Source organism: Ceratotherium simum, chromosome 18, assembly GCF_057802395.1.
Source record: "Ceratotherium simum simum isolate JZ-2026a chromosome 18, ASM5780239v1, whole genome shotgun sequence".
Taxonomy (NCBI): domain Eukaryota; kingdom Metazoa; phylum Chordata; class Mammalia; order Perissodactyla; family Rhinocerotidae; genus Ceratotherium; species Ceratotherium simum.
In genome coordinates this window covers 48,478,387-48,498,991 of record NC_141917.1, presented here as the reverse complement: position 1 = coordinate 48,498,991, position 20,605 = coordinate 48,478,387, and the positions used below count along the sequence as shown (strand labels likewise).

General features: G+C 36.9%; 1 protein-coding gene across 3 annotated transcripts in view; it reads right to left on the bottom strand.

The window, feature by feature from the left end:
* Positions 1-20,605, bottom strand: part of IPO11 (importin 11) — a 220,664-nt gene that overhangs the window by 177,861 nt on the left and 22,198 nt on the right. For 2 of the 3 annotated variants that reach the window (XM_087443318.1, XM_087443317.1), the window contains 2 exons: positions 15,120-15,192; positions 12,921-13,124 (listed from right to left, as the gene is read on the bottom strand). In XM_087443318.1, the coding sequence (XP_087299444.1) occupies positions 12,921-13,124; positions 15,120-15,192 (277 nt within the window). Of the gene's footprint in view, positions 1-446; positions 524-12,920; positions 13,125-15,119; positions 15,193-20,605 lie in introns of those variants that run through there. The other variant, XM_087443319.1, reaches the window with a different exon arrangement.

Below are 20,605 nucleotides of genomic sequence, written 5' to 3'. Positions count from 1 at the left end.
AGTAATATATTTCAGTTTTAAAACTCAGCACACCTTTTCAGTGAGATTTGAAATAGTCAAGTGTGGTTATCACAATGTTTCAAACTTTTTAAGCCAAAATGCCTAGAAGTATAGACTACATTGGCTTCTGCTATGAACACACACACCCCTAAAACATTAGTATCTTGAAACAATACTTAGCCTAATGCCTGCATTGCAGTCTGATGTTTTCTATTTATACTCTTTCTTCCTTCCACTAATAGGGTGCAACTCTCAGTTTTAAAAACAGACTGTCACTGAGCATATCAGATAAATCAATATAGTAAGAAATACAAAGGAGTCAAATTTCTGTGTTCTGCCAGTTCTACCCATATGGTTTTTGGGCATTTAAAGCCAGGAACATAGAAACCACATCACTTGTCAGGCTGCTTTCCTAATACGTACTGGTATTTAAAAACCCGACTCACACACTGAGATGCAGTTAGCCTCTGCCTCCCGGGTTGAGGCTGAACCATCTTCCAGTGATATCTTCAGGTTTTTATCCAGAAAGTCTAAGACCAATCCAGCTGAGCCTATATGGCCATTTACTTTAAATAAAAATGAGATGAAAGTGCATATGACTAGTTATCATTAGCATACTCCAGAATGATTTTTTTCTTATTCAAGATATAAGTATATCATTTCAGCTAATTAAATACTGTATTTATAATAAGGTTAGGCATCAGAAACCAGTCAGAAATGCAAGCCTGTAAATACAGCATTTCTATGAAAAAAATCAAATTTCCTTTTTTTTTCCTTTTTTTTTTGAAGAGGAAGATTGGCCCTGAGCTAACATCTGTGCCAATCTTTCCCTATTTTCTATGTGGGACGCTGCCACAGCACGGCTTGATGAGTGGTGTGCAGGTCTGCACCTGGGATCCAAACCTGCAAACCCGGAGGTGCTGAAGCGGAGCACACGAACTTAACCACCACGCCACAGGGCCAGCCCCTCAATTCTATTATTTTAATTCAGTAATTTTAATGGCCTGTGCTTACAGGTGTTAGGGAATCAGCTCCACCATACCGCCTAGCAACTTTGCATGTATCTACGTAGGCCACACAGGCAAACGCTTGAATGACAGCTAATCTGAGTCTTGGCAGAACATCTTGTGATCCTCCTGGAACACAAGAGGATAGAAGACTTGTAAGGAACTCTGCCCCAAGACTATCTCCTGCTCACCTCCCTATCGCCTCTGTTAGGCTGTCACAAGACAGTTTCTCATGGCCTCCTGAGTTCTGATAAGGTATAAGGCTTTCTATCCCATCCACTCAGAACAGAATTGCAGAATATAAAACCACTTAGTTACAGTATAGAATTGGCTCCCTAGCAGTGGGGCATCCCATAACTTACACTGGAGTCATCCAGCCCCTATTACTTTGGTCATTCTTTTTCATGTGTGGACAAGGACCACAGGGAGTTGGTACGGATAGCTAACTTCTTTTCTCTGTCTAAGATAAGTAATAAACTGTCTGAATCTAAAATCATATTCTGATCTGAATCATATTCTCAAGTATGCATGCAATATTTTAGAGTAAAATCAAATTATTTAATCCTAATGCTACATTATAGCCAAAATACTATAGCGATAATTACCTCAATCGATACAGTACTACAGCACAAGCAGCAGTATCATAAAAAATTAAGTCTAAAACTGACATCATCCCATGAAATACTATTATAGCAGAAAAGCAAATAATCTAAACAGAGGGGACACACTCTGAAGGGAAAAACAAAAGAGGCTTTACCTCAAGAAACCTGTAAGCTTTACTTATAACTTCAATAAACGTTAATAATTTTCTTAGTAAGTCAAATCCTTTCCAAGAGTATGAGGCTCAACTATATGTCTAGAATCAGAAAATCCATCATTCTAATTCTTATTACACTTACTGTATAATTTTAAGTTACAGCATCCTATACTTTTCCAAACACATAAACCATAAACATATTTGTCAGCCAGAATAAAGTGAAAGAATAGAAACAAAAAGATTTAGAGGCAGGGAAGGGGTGGGAAGATTACATAAGACCCAAAAGTTAACTTTTAAACTAAAGTATAATTTCTTATTATAGCAAATATTTCAAAAAAAAAAAAAATGTAATCTATAGGCTTGGCTATCATTTTTAGATCTATTTTGTTCTCTGTCTTTATGTAGTAAATAAAATAAACCCCAAAGGGTGCCATATCTAAATTTCAAATAAAAACAGAAAACTATTATACTCTGAACCTGTCTCTTGCTTACAACAAAATGACAACTTGATTTTACAGGCATTCTTTGCATCTTCTCCTTAAAACGACTTATTTAACATTAACTTCTACATATAGATTCTATTAAAATTGTTCAGGAGGATTATTTTTACAGAGAAATTTTTTTGTGTGTTACCTGAAGTCACTTTAACTCTTTTTAAAAGGTATTTTCAGGATATGAGTATTTATATAGATAATGATAATATAGCATAGATAATGATAAAAATAATATCAACAACAGAACAATAGAATTTTATTTATTGACTCCTACTCTGCTTTAGGCACTGCTCTCAATACTTTACCTGTATCAACTTATTTAATCATCACATTCTAAAAAGTAGGTATTATTATTCCCCACTTACAATAAGAAAACTGAGACACAGAAAAGTTAGGTAACTTGCCCAAGAGCAAACAGCACTATTAATAAGACAAAGGATTTAAACCAGGGAAGGTACTCAGAGCCTGCATTTTTAACCTCTTCGTTCTAATGTCTCTTAATACAGTAACCAGCAATTAACTAGAGAGTAATTTAGTAAAAGAAATAAGCGTTATTTGTATGTTATATTTAAACTTTTTAATATCAAAATATAAACTAATATTAAATAGATAGTATCCCAAACATTTAGAATCAATACAGTAAATCTTGTTCTCTAAAAGTTTTAAAAATGATAAAATTTTCTTTTCATGATTACAAAAAGGAAAACTTTCCCACATACTCACTGAGGTCGATACTGCTGATAAGATGGATGCAATGAATCATGTGATTCAGAATCTCATCTAACAAGTTCTTTAGTAGCTCCCACCTCTTTTGTGTACCACTCAACAGGAAAATGTGTCCTTTGTTCCATTATTTACATAGAGTACCTATGCCAGATACAGCTAGTAAAAATTGAATGTTTTCCTCAGTTTTGTGTGTGTGTGTGTGTGTGTGTGTGTAATTTGGAGCTGGTCCATTAGTCATTAGTCATGGGAGTCATAGGGCCTTTTATCTAATTCTTCATACTCCCCTCTACCACTACATGGCAGACTCAATAAAGAAAACAACAATAACCATACCCTAGTTCCTCAATTGAAAGTAAGATTACACTTGATTGGGGCTGGCCTGGTGATGTAGTGGTTAAGTTCCCACGCTCTGCTTTGTTGGTCCAGGGTTTGCAGGTTCGAATCCTGGGCGCAGACCTACACACCACTCATTAAGCCATGCTGTGGCGGCATCCCACACACAAAATAGAGGAAGATAGGCACAGATATTAGTTCAGGGCCAATCTTTCTTAGCATAAAAGAGGAAGACTGGCAACAGATGTTAGCTCAGCGCTAATCTTTCTTACCAAAAAAAAAAAAAAAAAGTAAGACTACTCTTGAGAAACAGAGTTGACCAAATGAAATCTGGCACCAGCACAAGAAGGAAAACATTAGGGAGAATTTGCCACTCTAAATCACCAGCAAAATATTTTGAAATCATATCAGATTTATTTTAAAGATATTTTATAATAATGGTGGCAAAAGCACAAAACTACTTTGTTACAACTTTTTCAGGCATTACTTCTGTTACCAGGAGAATAACCCTTTCCAGAATTCCACCACCTGCAAATGCACAATGCAAATCGTAGTATACATACTAAATAGAAAATCCTCCCCACTCACTCCCAAAACAAAAAACAAAATATACCACAGAACATCTCTGAACACTGTACCAAAAGTTCCTATTGTCACAAGATTTGGATTAAAAAAAGTATTTCTTTTTTTTTTTTTTAATTTTATTTATTTATTTTTCCCCCAAAGCCCCAGTAGATAGTTGTATGTCATAGTTGCGCATCCTTCTAGTTGCTGTATGTGGGACGCGGCCTCAGCATGGCCAGAGAAGCGGTGAGTCGGTGTGCACCAGGGATCCGAACCTGGGCCGCCAGCAGCGGAGCATGCGCACTTAACTGCTAAGCCACGGGGCCGGCCCCTAAAAAAAGTATTTCATCATGGTGGAATCAAAGTGATTAAAATAGGCCGGCCCCATGGCTTAGCGGTTAAGTGCGTGCGCTCCGCTGCTGGCGGCCCGGGTTCACATCTCGGGCGCGCACCGACGCACCGCTTCTCCGGCCATGCTGAGGCCGCGTCCCACATACAGCAACTAGAAGGATGTGCAGCTATGACATACAACTATCTACTGGGGCTTTGGGGGAAAAAAATAAATAAATAAAATTATTTTTAAAAAAAGTGATTAAAATAAAATTCTGTTTTGCTCCATAAAATTTTCCTCTTTTCCATTTATAAATTGACTTTAAAACATGTTTGAGAAATTTCAGTAATTCAGATAATCAAAGGTTCTATTCCATTCCACTTTAAACAACTTTCATCATCAACATTTCAAATTTTCATCCCCCTTTTTTAAGAAAATAAATAGCATAATAACATTATAGATATCAATGGCAAAGTTACATCTTGATCTATTAATTCTTCCCTCCTTCTGGCCCTGAGAAGTACTAGTATGAAAGTATTAGTTTAAATTAGGAATAAAGATATGAAAAGCACGTAAGTTTGGCGTGCAGCAGGTATTGCTGAATGAAGGCATGTAGCATTTGACACAGAAATCAATAAAGAAACAGTAGTGTGGAAAAACTTTAATTAATATTCTCCTTTATTTCATATTCCAGTTCTGCGCCTAAGCACCTAGTTAAGGACATCAGGCATCTATTACAGCTCAATTCAAGATTCTTTTTAGTCAGCCTACAAAAGGCCTCTACACAAATAGGGAGAGTTGGAATGAAGAAGCAATAGCACTACCCTTTCAGTCCAGCAGTGAAAGGCAGGAGACAAATAAAGAAGGAAGAAACCACAGGAATTTGGGAAGAAACACTGCCAACTACCCTATAAACACCAGCCCTGCACAAGCTTTCACCTGCTCCAGAGCACACCAACTGATGTATGCTTACAGAAGACTCAGCCGGAAAAGAAAAAGTAATGAAGCAAGCAAGCGGGAGAAATACAAACATTTCTTCCACATTTTCTTCTCAAAAATGTGGGGGCGGGGCGGGAACATTCAGTTAGACAATGTAAAAATAAGCTATTCAATGAAACATTTTAGTTACTGGTTCATGAAAAACCCAAATACTTGAATTTTCTTTTTCTAAACCAGAATAGTGCCACCCACTGACTGCTTAGTGACTGAGAAGCACACAGACCTAACTCCTTATTACCAAAACAAAACCATTATTTCTTTTAGCATTTCAAATATTCTTAAACTTTTTTAGCCTCAGGACCACTGTCCTCACAATCTTCACCTAAGAAAAGTTCGCACCAAAAGACTTAAATCAAAGTCTTGTAATTCATCACTAACAGTGGAGGCAATAAGTACCTATAAACTAGTTGTCAAAACTTGCTTATTACCCTGGACATCGATCTTAAGCAGCTTATTTTCAAGCACCATGTCTGACCCGGCAAGGGAAACAATAGAAAAAATAAACAAATGGGACTACATTAAACGAAAAAGCTTCTGCACAGCAAAGGAAACCATCAACAAAATGAAAAGACAACCTAACAGTTGGGAGAAGATATTTGCAAACCATATATCTGATAAGGGGTTAATATCCAAAATATATAAAGAACTCATATATCTCAACAAGAAAAAAACTAACAACCCGATTAAAAAATGGGCAAAAGACCTGAACAGACATTTCTCCAAAGATATACAGATGGCCAACAGGCCCATGAAAAGATGTTCAATATCACCAATTACTAGGGAAATGCAAATCAAAACTACAACGAGATTTCACCTCATGCTCATCAGAACGGCTATAATTAACAACACAGGAAATAATAAGTTTTGGAGAGGATGCGGAGAAAACGGAACTCTCTAACACTGCCCCTGGGAGTGCAAACCGGTACAACCACTATGGAAAACAGTAGGGAGATTCCCAAAAAAATTAAGAATAGAACTACCACAAGATTCAGCTATTTCACTGCTGGGTATTTATCTAAAGAACATGAAAACACAAATGCATAAAGATACATGCACCTCTATGTTCAATGCAGCTTTATTCACAATAGCCAAGACTTGGAAGCAACCTAGGTGCCCATTATGGGATGAATGGATAAAGAAGATGTGGTATATTTACACAATGGAATACTAAACAGCCATAAAAAAGGATGAAATCTGGCCATTTGTGACAACATGGATGGACCTTGAGGGTATTATGCTAAGCAAAATAAGTCAGAGGGAAAAAGTCAAATATCATCTCACTCACAAATAGAAGACAAAAACAACAACAAACACATAGAGACAGAGATTGGATTGGTGGTTACCAGAGGGGAAGAGGGGAGGGAGGAGGATGAAAGGGGTGACTAGGCACATGTGTATGCTGGTGGATTGTAAATAGTCTTTGGGTAGTGAACATGATGTAATCTACACAGAAATCGAAACATAATGATGTATACCCCAAATTTATATGTTATAAACCAATGTTACCACAATAAAAAAAATAATAAATTTTAAAAAATGTGCTTATTAACCTGAATTTAATCAACAAGGTATATAATACAAGACAACTGACCCAGTTTCTTCAACAAGTCAACAGCACGAAAAAAAGAACAGAGGGAAATGAATACTATTCTAAATTAAAAGATACTTAAGAGACATGACCGAATGCAACGTACCCACCGTATTCATTTTTCCAGCTCAAACTTGTAAAAATATATTTGAGAACAATGTAGAAAAGTGGCTAGAAGAATTAAATCATATTAAATCACTGTTTTAAGTATGATAAAAGTCAAATAATTGTACATGTTAAAATAACCAGATTTGGCCCATGATGGAGTCACTCATGCTAAGCCCCACAACAGCAAACGAAAACATAACTAAGTTCCTATGCTGGGCTCTCGCCGAAAATCCAGGCCTAGGTCAACCAATCAGCACTCGCCTGCTCAGCATAAGTTACCTGACCTGGCTCGAGGTTTTCCCTTTGCTCCACATAAGAAAAGTAACCCAGCTTTAATCAATCAGCTAACATCCAGTAGATTTTGCTTGTTCCTGCTCCCTTTGGTCTATAAAAATCTCTCACCTTGTACAGCTCTTCAGAGCTCCTTATCTGCTAGCCTGGACGCTGCCCAATTCATGAACAGTTGAATAAAAGTCTACTAAATGAGTAAATGGTCTGTGAAAAATTCTAACATATAAAAATCAAATCTTTTTACAGATGAATACTTAAATATTTAGTAATAAAATATCATGAAATCTTTAAATTACTTTAGAAAAAAAGCAGTAAAGCAAAAGCAGCAAAATGTTAACGACTAAATCTAGGTGATGAGTATATGGCAGTTAATATTTTTTCTTTACTTTTCTGTATGTTTTAAAAATTTCATGACAAGTAATTTTTAAAACCCCTGTACATTCTTAATAACAACAACAAAATAGGTAGTTATTTTAGTAGAGTCAATTTTTTCTTTAATACAAGACAAACATAAAATTGCTTCATCTTAACCATGACAAATATATATCAAATTTCCAAATGTGTCAGGCCAGAAGCTTTGGTGGGTACAAGATCTATCTCAAAAACAATTTCCAGTCAAACTGCCAATGTCTCTCAACTGATATTTATTTACTTCCAATGAAGGACATTCCTAAAGACCTGTAATATCTGTTACCTACACATTTTTTTAAGTAAAACCTAATTTTCATTTTGTTCTCAAATCTGCCATTGGTACAGCTCACACCCAGGAGGGTCACTGTGGTCCATCTTCCAGATCCCTAAAGTCACCTACTCCTAGCAACAGCCCTAAGCCTGTCTTCAGCCACTGATGCCTAGACAATGCTCTCAGGTATCCAAAGTATCAACTCAGTAAGGGGGATGAGGAGGTGACACTACCTTCCTCTCCACTTGGGACCCTACCTTTGTTCACAGCTGCATCTCAGGCATCCAGTACAGTGAGTGGCAGAGAAGAGGACTCAAATATTTGTCAGATGGATAGACAGATGGGTAAAAGAACAAAGCATAAATCACCATTGCTTCAAGAGCAACTTAGATTTTGATGATAAGGCTTTCAAATTTTTATTCTCCTATTCCAGGCCCCTTTTTCCCAGGACTCTGATAAGAGTCTTTGGGAACCACAGAAAGGACAAGCACCATACTACACTCAAAATCTCCTCTATTCAGGGCACAGCTCCCTTTGTTTTGTTTTTTTTTTTTTGGATCAAGCTAGTCACCTTGAGTCTCTCCTCCCTCAGAAGTTCCACCAAAAGGTTCCTCTTTCCCTATATTTATATAAGCCTAGACATACACATTCACCTAAAACTCCACAAAGGTTCATAGCAGAAATGACCCTTTATACATTACAGGAGTCCTTCTTTGAATAATGTGTTTAAAAGCTAATATAAAACCTGGCAGAGCAAGAGACAAGATCTAGAATCAACAGGGCATTTAGTTTGGTAATTAGAATCAAAACCAAAAACAAGATCTATTTAACCTATTTGATGACTTCCTTATAAATACACTTATCTTTTAAATAAATTTGACTACACTGTAAATATCCCAAAGGCTAGAGCCATACCATATAAGTGGCACCTTGGCATTTTCAAATTTCATGGTCATAATTTCAACTATTTGGGAATCTCCCCTAAGGACCACATCATGAAGTAAGCTATAAGTGTGTAAGAAGTAAATGTGAAAGTCTCTGCTACAAGGCTGAGTGGTCTATCTTACACTAACCAACCCATCTCAAACAGCTATGTGGTTCCGTTTTGTTAGTTGGTTTATTTAGAAAACATAGTAACTTCATCAGGAAGACTCTGCTGAAGTACTGTAACTTGACTTCACCTCGCCTCAGTTTTCTCTTATCCTCATTATGCAAATAATACACATGCTGTTAGTGAGAATATTATTCATCACAGACCCTTCAGTTTTTAAAATTCTGCTAAGTTTTAGCCTTGACCATAATAAAATATAATACAGTGTTTAGTTTTCTTCCATGGCAGATTTTAATAGCTTTCTAAATGACCACTGAGAGTCTGTGTCTTATGACTTCCCCCATGAATATCAAGAGAGTATCTGTATCTTTCATCTCCCTCAGTACTGTATATATATATCTCTGGTACACAGTAGGCAATCAGTATCTGTTGACTGACTCTAAGGAAGAAGAACTTAACATTAATTCCTAATATGCAGCCTTAAAAAAACCGGTTATGAAAAATGTCCTTTTCAGAGATTCACACTGAAATATTTTGGTATAAAATGACATGTCAGGATTTGCTCCAGTACAGACGAAAATCAAACATGGCAACACCTTAGGGACTGTTAAATATGAGTGAAGGATATACAGGAGTTTGTTGTATTGTTCTCTCAACTAGAATATGTTTGAAAATTTCTTAATTAACCAAACTGTTTAACTGGTTATATACCAAAATTACACAGCCAAGAATCTAATAAGGTCAATCGGTAAAGAACAGTATGCCAAGAAAATACAAAAGAAGAAGGAATAAAACTAAACATACAAAAGTCTTGTCTTCTAGAAAAAAATAGTGATTAAAAATGCAAAATCTATATTTACATTATGGTGTAACTAAGATTTCCATCTCAAAACTTTAATGGTGCTCATATAAATTAACCTAGAATAATAAAGAAAACCTACAATTATAAATTCATACAATCACACAACTTGAAAACTGAAAGGAAATTTTAAAGAATCATAAAGTTGAAGTGTCTTGCTCAAAATCCCAAAACTGTCCAGTACAAAGAAACATCCTTCACTGGAAACCAGGTCTTCTCTTAATTCCTAATCTGTATTTCTAAATACAAGTGAAATACATTGCTTTCAAAAGATCTTTTCTTGTTTTTTAGGTTTGGATTACTTCATTTACCACAACATACACCTTTGTGGGTTACACATCATGCCTATAACATATTATTTGATTAATACATTTATAATTACATTGGAATTGTTATTTGTACCTGAAATTTTCTTGCTTTCATAGACTTCACATTTTAACTGTAACGGTACTTAATGTCAACTTTTTTATATTCAGGTTTATATGAAAAGCTGTTTTACAGAAAATGAATTCCTTTTTGTGTCAAATCAAGCTCAACTTTGTTACTGCAAACAATTTTGTCTCAACTGTTGATTTTGCAATTTGTCACCCCTGAAAAGAACTTATCTTAGTGTGGAGGGAAAACAGGGTATGAAAACTGGTGGGACACACCGAGCAGCGGGTAGCAGTTCTAAGTGCACGCTGCACTAGTCTGCCACAGGAACCAGCTCAGCTAGGAGCTCACACTTTTTAACGTGGGAAACTAATTTAGTACACGAAGACCATCTTGGCATTACAGTAAACATATTATTAAAAGAAAGATTTTCCCACACTTCAGACTACCAAAATAATAGGGCCAATTTATTAACTAGCAAAACTGCTCTTTGTAATAATGTCTTCCCACACATGCTACCTTCAGTTAAACTACGCATCTTGTACCCCAACTCCATTAGACAAGATTCCTCTCCTAGTCTCCTACTATGCTCCATGTTTCCAGGTTCAGCTACTCCATTCCAAAATGAAAGGTGCTAAGCTGAATTTTTTTTTCCAGGTACTTTGAGTTTTGTATATCCTCCCAAAATTCCTGTTTTCTGAAGTTTTGCACTATATCACTTTGAAATCTAGAAGGTATCTAAGTCACCTCTTCTATTGTTTATTCACTTAACAAACAGTTACTGAGCACCATCCCCTTATGTGCACTCCTTTGGGCTGGATGGACAAGAAAAGCTACAGTCCTCCCTCATAAAACTCATAGTGTCGTGGATCTCCGAAAGGTAAGTCAACAATTATAACTCAGCACAATGTAATAAATACTATGCTGGAAGTAAGTACAAGATGTTAGGTAGACCTATATTTCATTCTATATGGAGAGGAAATAGCATCATACTGCAAGAAAATCAAGCAAGAAAGTTGAAGCAGGGCCGGCTCCGTGGCTTAGCGGTTAAGTGCGCGCGCTCTGATGCTGGCGGCCCGGGTTCGGATCCCGGGAGCGCCCCGAGGCACCACTTCTCCGTCCAACGTGAGGCCGGGTCCCACGTACAGCAACTAGAAGGATGTGAACCTATGACATACAACTATCTACTGGGGCTTTGGGGGGAAAAAACTGAATAAATAAAATCTTAAAAAAAAAAAAAAAAAAAAAAAGAAAGTTGAAGCATTCATTCAGGAAGCTAACTCAAACAAGCTATCCAGAACAAGGCCCTGATTAGATACAGTTTGTAGAGACTGCCTAGGCCAAAATTTTACACCTGAAAACCAAGGCAACCCATTAAGAGACTACAACTTGAGAAAGCCAAACTAAGAATGAAGACTTCTATAGAAGGGTACCATTTAATAAAGAGTAACTATAACCCAGAATCTTCTACACACATGACTTTGAAAACTTTCTAATATAAAAGTAAGTGGAGGGTCTGAGGTGGGGATAAAGGTGAGAAACAACAACACGAAATTCACAGAAAGACTTGAGAGGATCAAACTGTCCATTTCTTTAGTCCTAGTTAGATATCAAGAAAAAGTGACAAGGATTTAAAAAGAAATCTTTATCAAAAAGAATTTCTCTTATACTCAACATCCTTGGACAATATAAGACTGGCTATTTAAACCCACTGGGTTAAAAACAGAGAACATAATGTGGTTCTGGCTTAAACTTTGATGTACACAAGAATCACCTGGGGAGCCTGCTAAAAATGCAGATTCCCAAGCCAAACCCTCAAAGTGAGGATTCCAAAGATAAGTAAGAACACTGCAAAAATACTTTGAGACTCACCACTGTTACATGGCACAGTCCAAAATGTCAGGTTGAACAATATGAAAATCACTATTTTTTTTTGTGAGGAAGATCAGCCCTGAGCTAACATCCATGCCAATCCTCCTCTCTTTGCTGAGGAAGACTGGCTCTGAGCTAACATCTATTGCCAATCCTCCTTCTTTTTTTTCCCCAAAGCCCCAGTAGATAGTTGTATGTCACAGTTGCACATCCTTCTAGTTGCTGTATGTGGGACACGGCCTCAGCATGGCCGGAGAAGTGGTGCATCGGTGAGTGCCCGGGATCTGAACCCGGGCCGCCAGTAGCGGAGTGCACGCACTTAACCGCCAAGCCACAGGGCCAGCCCCTGAAAATCACTATTTTCGTAGGTCAAAACAGTCAAATACAAAAGCACCAAAGCAGCTGAATGGAGAAAGCAAAGTCTCTTCAACAAATGGTGCTAAAACACCTGATAAAACGGCTATCACCCCCAGTTATGTCACACTCCTTCCTACATCTGCCCTATATCCATCAATTACCCAGGCACGTCAATTTTAACTTCCTCAATGACAACTCTATACCCGCCTAAATGTTCCCTTTACCACTGCCTCATTTAAGAGCTTTATCGTCTCGTCTAAACTACTTCAACAGCCTCAAACCAGTCTCTCTGTCTTCAGACTGTTCTCTACTAACCAATCCCCCTTACTGGTAATTAAGTGATCTTACTGGTCACATCACTATCTAGCTTAAAATCTTTCAGAGGTTACCTGTTATTCTGAACCTTTTGAGGTCAATTAGAAAGAATTCATAATATTTCAATAAAATATTTAGAGAGGTAAAATTACAGACATTTTTATACAAGTAGCCCAGTTTTCATAATAAAATTTAACTAGGTTAAATCACTTACATCATAAAATAGTTTTCTATCAGCAGCCAAACGTTTAGACGCCAGAGTCTTGGTAACATGATAGAAGGTAAGTAATGCTCTGTGCTGTCGAAGATCATCCTGGACTTTCACAGATTCTATAAGAGTGGGAATCAGTTCAGGCCACTGTCTGGGACAATCCAATCGAGCAACTTTTGCAATCAGCACTGCAATCTGAGTTGCAATCTAGAGGGAAAATATTAATCATCAGAAATAAACATAAGAAATTAAAGCAATGGGTAAGGAATGCATTCATAGCTGAAAATTACCTTTTTGGTTAATTATACCTTTGACAGAAGTGAATAAGATTTCACCGAATGACTGCTTAAGAGTGGTTCTAAAAGTGTGGTCTATGGATCCCCAGGGGGCCTAAGATCCTCTCTGCGAGGTTCTCCCTTCCCCAATAACATATCACTATGAAGGTAGATTTTCTTCATATAACTTCTACCAAATAATATATCACAACAGAGTAAATAAAGAAGCAAATATGAAAATCTAGATGTCTCCTTTTAAATAGCCATACACTAAAGAGATATGCAAAAACGCAGAATGACGCCCCTCTTCTCATTAAATATTTCTTGTTTGGGGAAATAGCTATTGCTCATTTTTTAAAATTCTATTCATGTTAACAAGTAATGGTTTTATTAGTTTTAGTTAATTAATAACAATTTTAAAATTTCTCAGTTTTAATTTCTAATACAGTAAATATTAACAGATATAACCCTTTGGAGTTTTATTTTAGCAGTATAAGGAAGTTCTAAGACCACAAAGTTGGAGAATCACTGACCTAAGAGTAGAAATGAACATCAACTATTAGTATTTAACTAAGGATATTTATACAGATCAGTGTTTTCCAAATGCTGGGTGACAGAACACCTAAGCAACGGTTTACCCCTCAATCACCCAAACCCCTTCCCAACCACTTCCTTCCCTACTGAGAATAACTCCACTGCTCTCCATCCTCCCTCATCTCCTTAGTCAAGGAACTGCAATGGAGAGGACTGAGATCATTTACAGAGGTTGAGATAAAACTACACTAGTTATATCACCAAATACAGTGTGCTTTAACATTCAAATTAAAAGAATAAACTATAGGGCCGGCCCCGTGGCTTGGCGGTTAAGTGCGTGCACTGTGCTGCCGGCGGCCCGGGTTCGGATCCCGGGTGTGCACTGACGCACCGCTCCTCTGGCCATGCTGGGGCCACGTCCCACATACCGCAACTAGAAGGATGTGCAGCTATGACAGACAACTATCTGCTGGGGCTTTGGGGGAAAAATAAATAAATAAAAAATCTTTAAAAAAAAAAAAAAAAGAATAAACTATAAGAAATAGTAGTAACTTGGAAAAATTTAAGAATTCTTGTATCCATAAGCAAAAATTTTTTTCTTAAAAGAAAAATCTCTATAGGGAAAGAAAAAATAGAACTATATAATCTACTATCTCCCACATAGTAATGGGAATTGAAAATGTGATGAAAGAAACAGACAAAAACCTGAAGCCATACTGTAGTTTAAAAAAGGGCTTCACCTAAATCATTAAAATTAATTTCTATGCACTAAGACTACAAATATAGAGATGTGCTTTTAATATTGGCTCAAAAACTGAGGAAGTTAAAAAAATATATAAGTATATCTTAAAATGACTGCTGAGTTTTAAATCATTAATAGGCAAATCTAACCAAAATTCTTTTTTTTTTTTTTTGTGAGGAAGATCAGCCCTGAGCTAACATCCAAGCCAATCCTCCTCTTTTTGCTGAGGAAGACCAGCTCTGAGCTAACATCTATTGCCCATCCTCCTCCTTTTTTTTCTCTCCAAAGCCCCAGTAGCTGGTTGTATGTCATAGCTGCACATCCTTCTAGTTGCTGTATGTGGGACGCAGCCTCAGCATGGCTGGAGAAGCGGTGCGTCGGTGCGCGCCCGGGATCCGAACCCGGGCCGCCAGTAGCAGAGCGCGCACACTTAACCGCTAAGCCAAGGGGCCAGCCCCCTAACCAAAATTCTTAATAGCTAGAACTGGATCTGAAAAGTTAAAAACCAACATAGAAGTTGGTTTTTAAACATCATAAATGGACATTATGTAATAAGATTTTATTTTTAATGCCGAGAAACAAAGTAAGTCTGGAAAGGAATCAAAAACTAACGGAACAGAAAGAACAGCGAGCATTCATTTTCTCACTAACCTGGTTTATTGGTTCGTTGAAGTTGGTGATTAACCCTGCACGCAATGTAGATTTCTCCTCCTCTGAAAGAGCACTGTAAGAAGATATATTTATTATGCAAGAGAATGCTGTCTAATACGAATGCAGGTAAGCACAACTGAGAATTTTAACAACAAAAAGCCTTTTAAAGTGTCCCTGATTGTTTTTGGTAAATAAAAAGAATCATTTCCACTACTTGTGTACTGTCAAATCAAGTAACTCAAAAGGATAAAACTCCTTCGCAATTGAATAGGAAGCACAAAATAATAAGCAATAGGAAATAAGACAAATCCAGAGTAAAGAATATGATGTTTCAACGTTTGCTTTTATTCATGTAAAAATAGCTGCCTACCAAAAAATTAATGGCTGGCTAAAAAAAAACCTGTATGAGTAAATATTGTGTTCCAATGACTTCTTTTATAAAATCTGAGGTTATTCTATGCAGAAAGGAATCAGGAAACAGAGAATATTTTGGATGTAAGACTTATAAGAAATCAACTAGTTTAAAATCTTTCATTCTACATCTCTGCAGAGGATAAACACTATACTAATAATTTTGACTACAAATGAGGAAGAAAACTAGATAGCCAAAGGACATAAATGGAGAATATTCACTGTATAAAACTGTATACATTTTGAATTTTGAACCATATGAATATATTATTTATTTTAAAATCCTCATTTCAAGGTTTTCCATTATGGCTATGATAGAGTAGCTTCTAACAGACAAATCATCCCAATAAAATCAGCTAAAAAAATTGTTTACAATTTAAAAAACAAAAAAGTTTTAAGGTGTGTATTGAGTTGAACTGTGTCCCCCCCAACAAAGATATGTTCAAATTCTAACCCCAAGTACCTGTGAATGTGACCTTATTTGCAAATAGGGGCTTTGGAGATGCAAACAATTTAAAATGAGGTCAGATCGGATTAGGGTGGGCTCTAATCCAATGACCAGTTACTTTTATAAGAGGAGGAAAATTCGTACAGATACACAGAGATAATATAAAATATTATTTTGTGGAGGTTAATATACACACAGAATTAAAGTACTCAACAACAAGAGCATAAAAAGACAGGAAGACAAATGGAGTTAAAGTATTACGGGGCCGGCCCTGTGGCTTGGTGGTTAAGTGCGCGCGCTGCGATGCTGGCGGCCCGGGTTCGGATCCCGGGTGCGCATCGAGGCACCACTTCTCTGTCCATCCTGGGGCCGAGTCCCACATACAGCAACTAGAAGGGTGTGCAGCTATGACATACAACTATCTACTGGGGCTTTGGGGGCAAAAAATAAAATAAATAAAATCTTTAAAAAAAAAAAAAAAGTATTATAAGGTTCTTGCATTACCTGGAAAAAGTAAAGTACTAATCTAAGATAACCTCTAATAAGTCAAGAATGCATTTTATAATCTCTAGCAAAATCACTTGGGTAATAAAAGTATCCTAATAGCCTTGTAGAGGGAAAAATTGAGTAAAAAAATTTTTCCTGAATAATCCAAAGGAAAGCAAGAAAGAAAAAAAAGGCAAGAGGGGGACAAAGATCAGACAGAAACAAACAGAAAACTAACAGTGGATGGTAGATTTAACCTCAACTTTATCTATAATTATATTAAATGGATATACATAGAGTAAATGGATATAATACTAAAATTAAAAGACAACATTTATCAGACTGGATAAAACAACAAAACCCAACTATTTGCTGCTTATAAGAGAAAGATTTTAAACAGAATAACAAAGAAATATTGAAAGAAAAAGATATACTATGCAACCATAAGATGGCTGGCATGGCTCTATTAAAATCAGACAAACTAGACTTTAAGCCAAAACACATTATCAGAGATACGGAGGCACATTTCATAATTAAGACAAGGTCAATTCTACAGGAATATAATAACCCTGAACTTGTATGATCCTAAAATAACCTCAATACACAGAGAGCAAAACCAGAATGAAAAGAAACAGGCAAGTCCATGATCATATTTGGAGATTGATACACCTCTCTCAGTAAATGATGGAAAAAGTAGCACAAAATCAATAAGAATATAAAAGATTTGAGTAACATAATTAACAAATTTGGCCTAATTAACATATATAAAACATTAGAATCCACAACAGCAAAACACACATTTCTTTCAAGTGCACATAAAATATTTACCAAAATATCAAATGCTGGGATCAAAAAACAAGACAGCATATTTCAAAGAATGAAATCAGTAACAAAAAAAACAACTAAAAAAAGCCCCAGGGGCCGGCCCAGTGGCGCAAGCAGCTAAGTGCACGCTGTCTGCTGCGGCAGCCCGGGGTTTGCCTGGTTCGGATCCTGGGCGCGCACCAACGCACCGCTTGGCAAGCCATGCTGTGGCAGCGTCCCATAAAAAGTGGAGGAAGATGGGCACAGATGTTAGCCCAGAGCCGTCTTCCTCAGCAAAAAAAGAGGAGGACTGGCAGATGTTAGCACAGGGCTCATCTTCCTCACAAAAAAATAAAATAAAAAAGAACTTCTCATCAAAAGACACCATTACGGGGCCGGCCCGTGGCTTAGCGGTTAAGTGCGCGCGCTCCGCTACTGGCTGCCCGGGTTCGGATCCCGGGCGCGCACCGGCGCACCGCTTCTCCGGCCATGCTGAGGCAGCGTCCCACATACAGCAACTAGAAGGACGTGCAACTATGACATACAACTATCTACTGGGGCTTTGGGGGGAAAAAAAAAAAGGAGGAGGATTGGCAATAGATGTTAGCTCAGAACTGGTCTTCCTCAGCAAAAAAAAAGAGGAGGATTAGCACGGATGTTAGCTCAGGGCTGATTTTCCTCACAAAAAAAAAAAGACACCATTTAAGAAAGTGAAAAGGCAAGTCACAAAGTGGGAGAAAATATTTCCAATACATATATTCAACAAACGACTTACAATCGGCCCTCCATATCCACAGGTTCCACATCGACCCATCAATCCAACCAACCACGGATCAACAGGCCTAGATGGTTACATCTGTAGTGAACACGTACAGACTTTCTTTTCTTATTATTCCCTAAACAATAAAGTATAACAACTATTTACATAGCATTTCCATTGTGTTAGGCATTATAAGTAATCTAGAGATGATTTAAAGTATGCAGGAGGATGTACGTGGGTTTATGCAAATACTACGCCATTTTATATAACAGACTTGAGCACCCAAGGATTTTGGAATCCTCAAGGGGTCCTGGAACCAATCTCCCTCAGATACCAAGAGATGACTGTATATCCAAAATATATACAAAGTCCCACAAGTCAATAAAATAACCCTTCTTTTTTTAATTTGCAAATGGCAGGCCCTTCACAAAAGACGATGTTCAAATGACTAATAAAGTATATGCAAAAGGTACTCACTGTTCATCAGGAAAATGTAAAAATTACCAAGGACACCAGCATAACAAAAATGAAAGATGGGTTAGACCAGTACTGATGAAAATGTGGAGAAAATGCCAACACTCATATGCTGCTGGTGGGAGTGTAAACTGGTACAACCAGTTTGGAAAACTAATTGACAGCATCTGCTAAAGCTGAACATATATCTGACCATAAATTACAATAAAATGCACACTTACATGCAATAAGAGTTTTCAAAGAAGCATTATTTTTAACAGTCAAAAGCTAGAAACAACCTTACTGCTCATCAACAGCAGAACAAATGGATGACTGTTCTATGTTCCTAAAATGGAATGTTACACTCCCACATAAAACAGTAAACTACTGCTCCATGCAACTATATGGACAAACCTCACAAATATAATACTGATTAAAGTCAGACATAAAAGAGAACATACTATATTATTTCCATTTGTAAGAAGTTCAGAAACAGGTAAAACTAATCCATGGTGAGAGAGGTCAGATGCTTACTTTGGCGAGGAGGGGATGGATGACTGTGAGGGTGCAGGAGGGAGGCTTCAGCGGTGCTAGTAATGTTCTCTCTAGTTCTGAGTGGTAGTTACATGGGTGTGTTCACATTATAAACATTCAAACTGTACCCTTCTTTTGTGCACTTTTTAAGTTCGTTATATACTATATTTCAATAAAAGTTTTTTTAAATCTTAATAGTGAGTTGCCCAAGGTTAGTAAAGAAACGAGAAGACAAGACTAAGACAAACATTTAGGTGAAAACAGTCAAAGCCCAATGCAAGTCTCTGCTTTCCCATTAGAAATGATCTCTCTAATCCTTTTATAACAATGCTGCACTTCCCCACTTTAATAGCTGCCCTCTATCCCCAAACCCCTGTAATAATGTTTTCTCCTATAATGTTTTGCTTCAAGCTTGAAATTCAAGTTTTCTTCTATGCCAAGGAGCCAGCTCCAACAGTTTTCATAATTTTAATTAAGAGAGTATAATAAAATGATTAGCTACCAAAATACAGACCATGCAAAAAATATAAACATATTAAAGAAAACAAGCCATTAACCTGGAGAAAACTCATGTCTTTAGCAATTCTCCAATAATAGTTAACATTCCATCCTTAATTTTACACACAGGTTATCATTAGATGAATTGAGACTATGCCCCAAGCAGAAATTGGACAGTATCTAATTAGGATAATTAAGTTAAAGTTGCATTGTATATAGCAATGTTATATAAGCTTAAATTAACCCTCATTCCATGAAAATAGTGGTAAGAGTATAAACTATATAAGATGAAATTTAGATAACACAAACAAGCAGACTTTTTAAGTGTCTTAAATTTAAATATGAGTTGGATTACTAATCTTTGATCCCTTGCTTCCTTTCTAAGTACATTCTTACCATCCTTGCTCCCTAAGTACAATCATCTCCTTTCTAGCTTGTATCTCAATATATACTAAAAGAGACAGCTTGAGATTTAGCTGCCTAATATCATGATATCTCCCTTAACTTTTTATTTATTTATTTATTTTTTTAAAGATTTTATTTATTTTATTTTTCCCCCCAAAGCCCCAGTGGATAGTTGTGTGCCGTAGCTGCACATCCTTCTAGTTGCTGTATGTGGGACTCGGCCTCAGGATGAACGGAGAAGTGGTGCCTCGATGCGCACCCGGGATCCGAACCCGGGCCACCAGCATCGCAGCGCGCGCACTTAACCACCAAGCCACAGGGCCGGCCTCCCTTAACTTTTTAAATTTAAACTAAATTACAGTTTCTAATTCTTTATGTGAAAGCACAATCTGAAATATTTAAACATAATTTACTCTCCCTTCCAAAATAGTCATATATAACCATTCTTCATATAACCAGTAAAACAAGATGAATTTCAGAGACATCTAAACTTAATTGGACATAGCAGTAGAAAAGTATGAGCTGCTGCACTGTTTCCAGTAACTCACTAACACAATTTTTTAATCACTAATTACTTCATTTCTCTCAAAATTATGAATTAACTCTAAAATAAGAAGGGTTTGCTTACTATAGGATCCTAAATGTAGCCTTAAAATATTCTAGTTGCTTCCAATATTATTCAAGGGT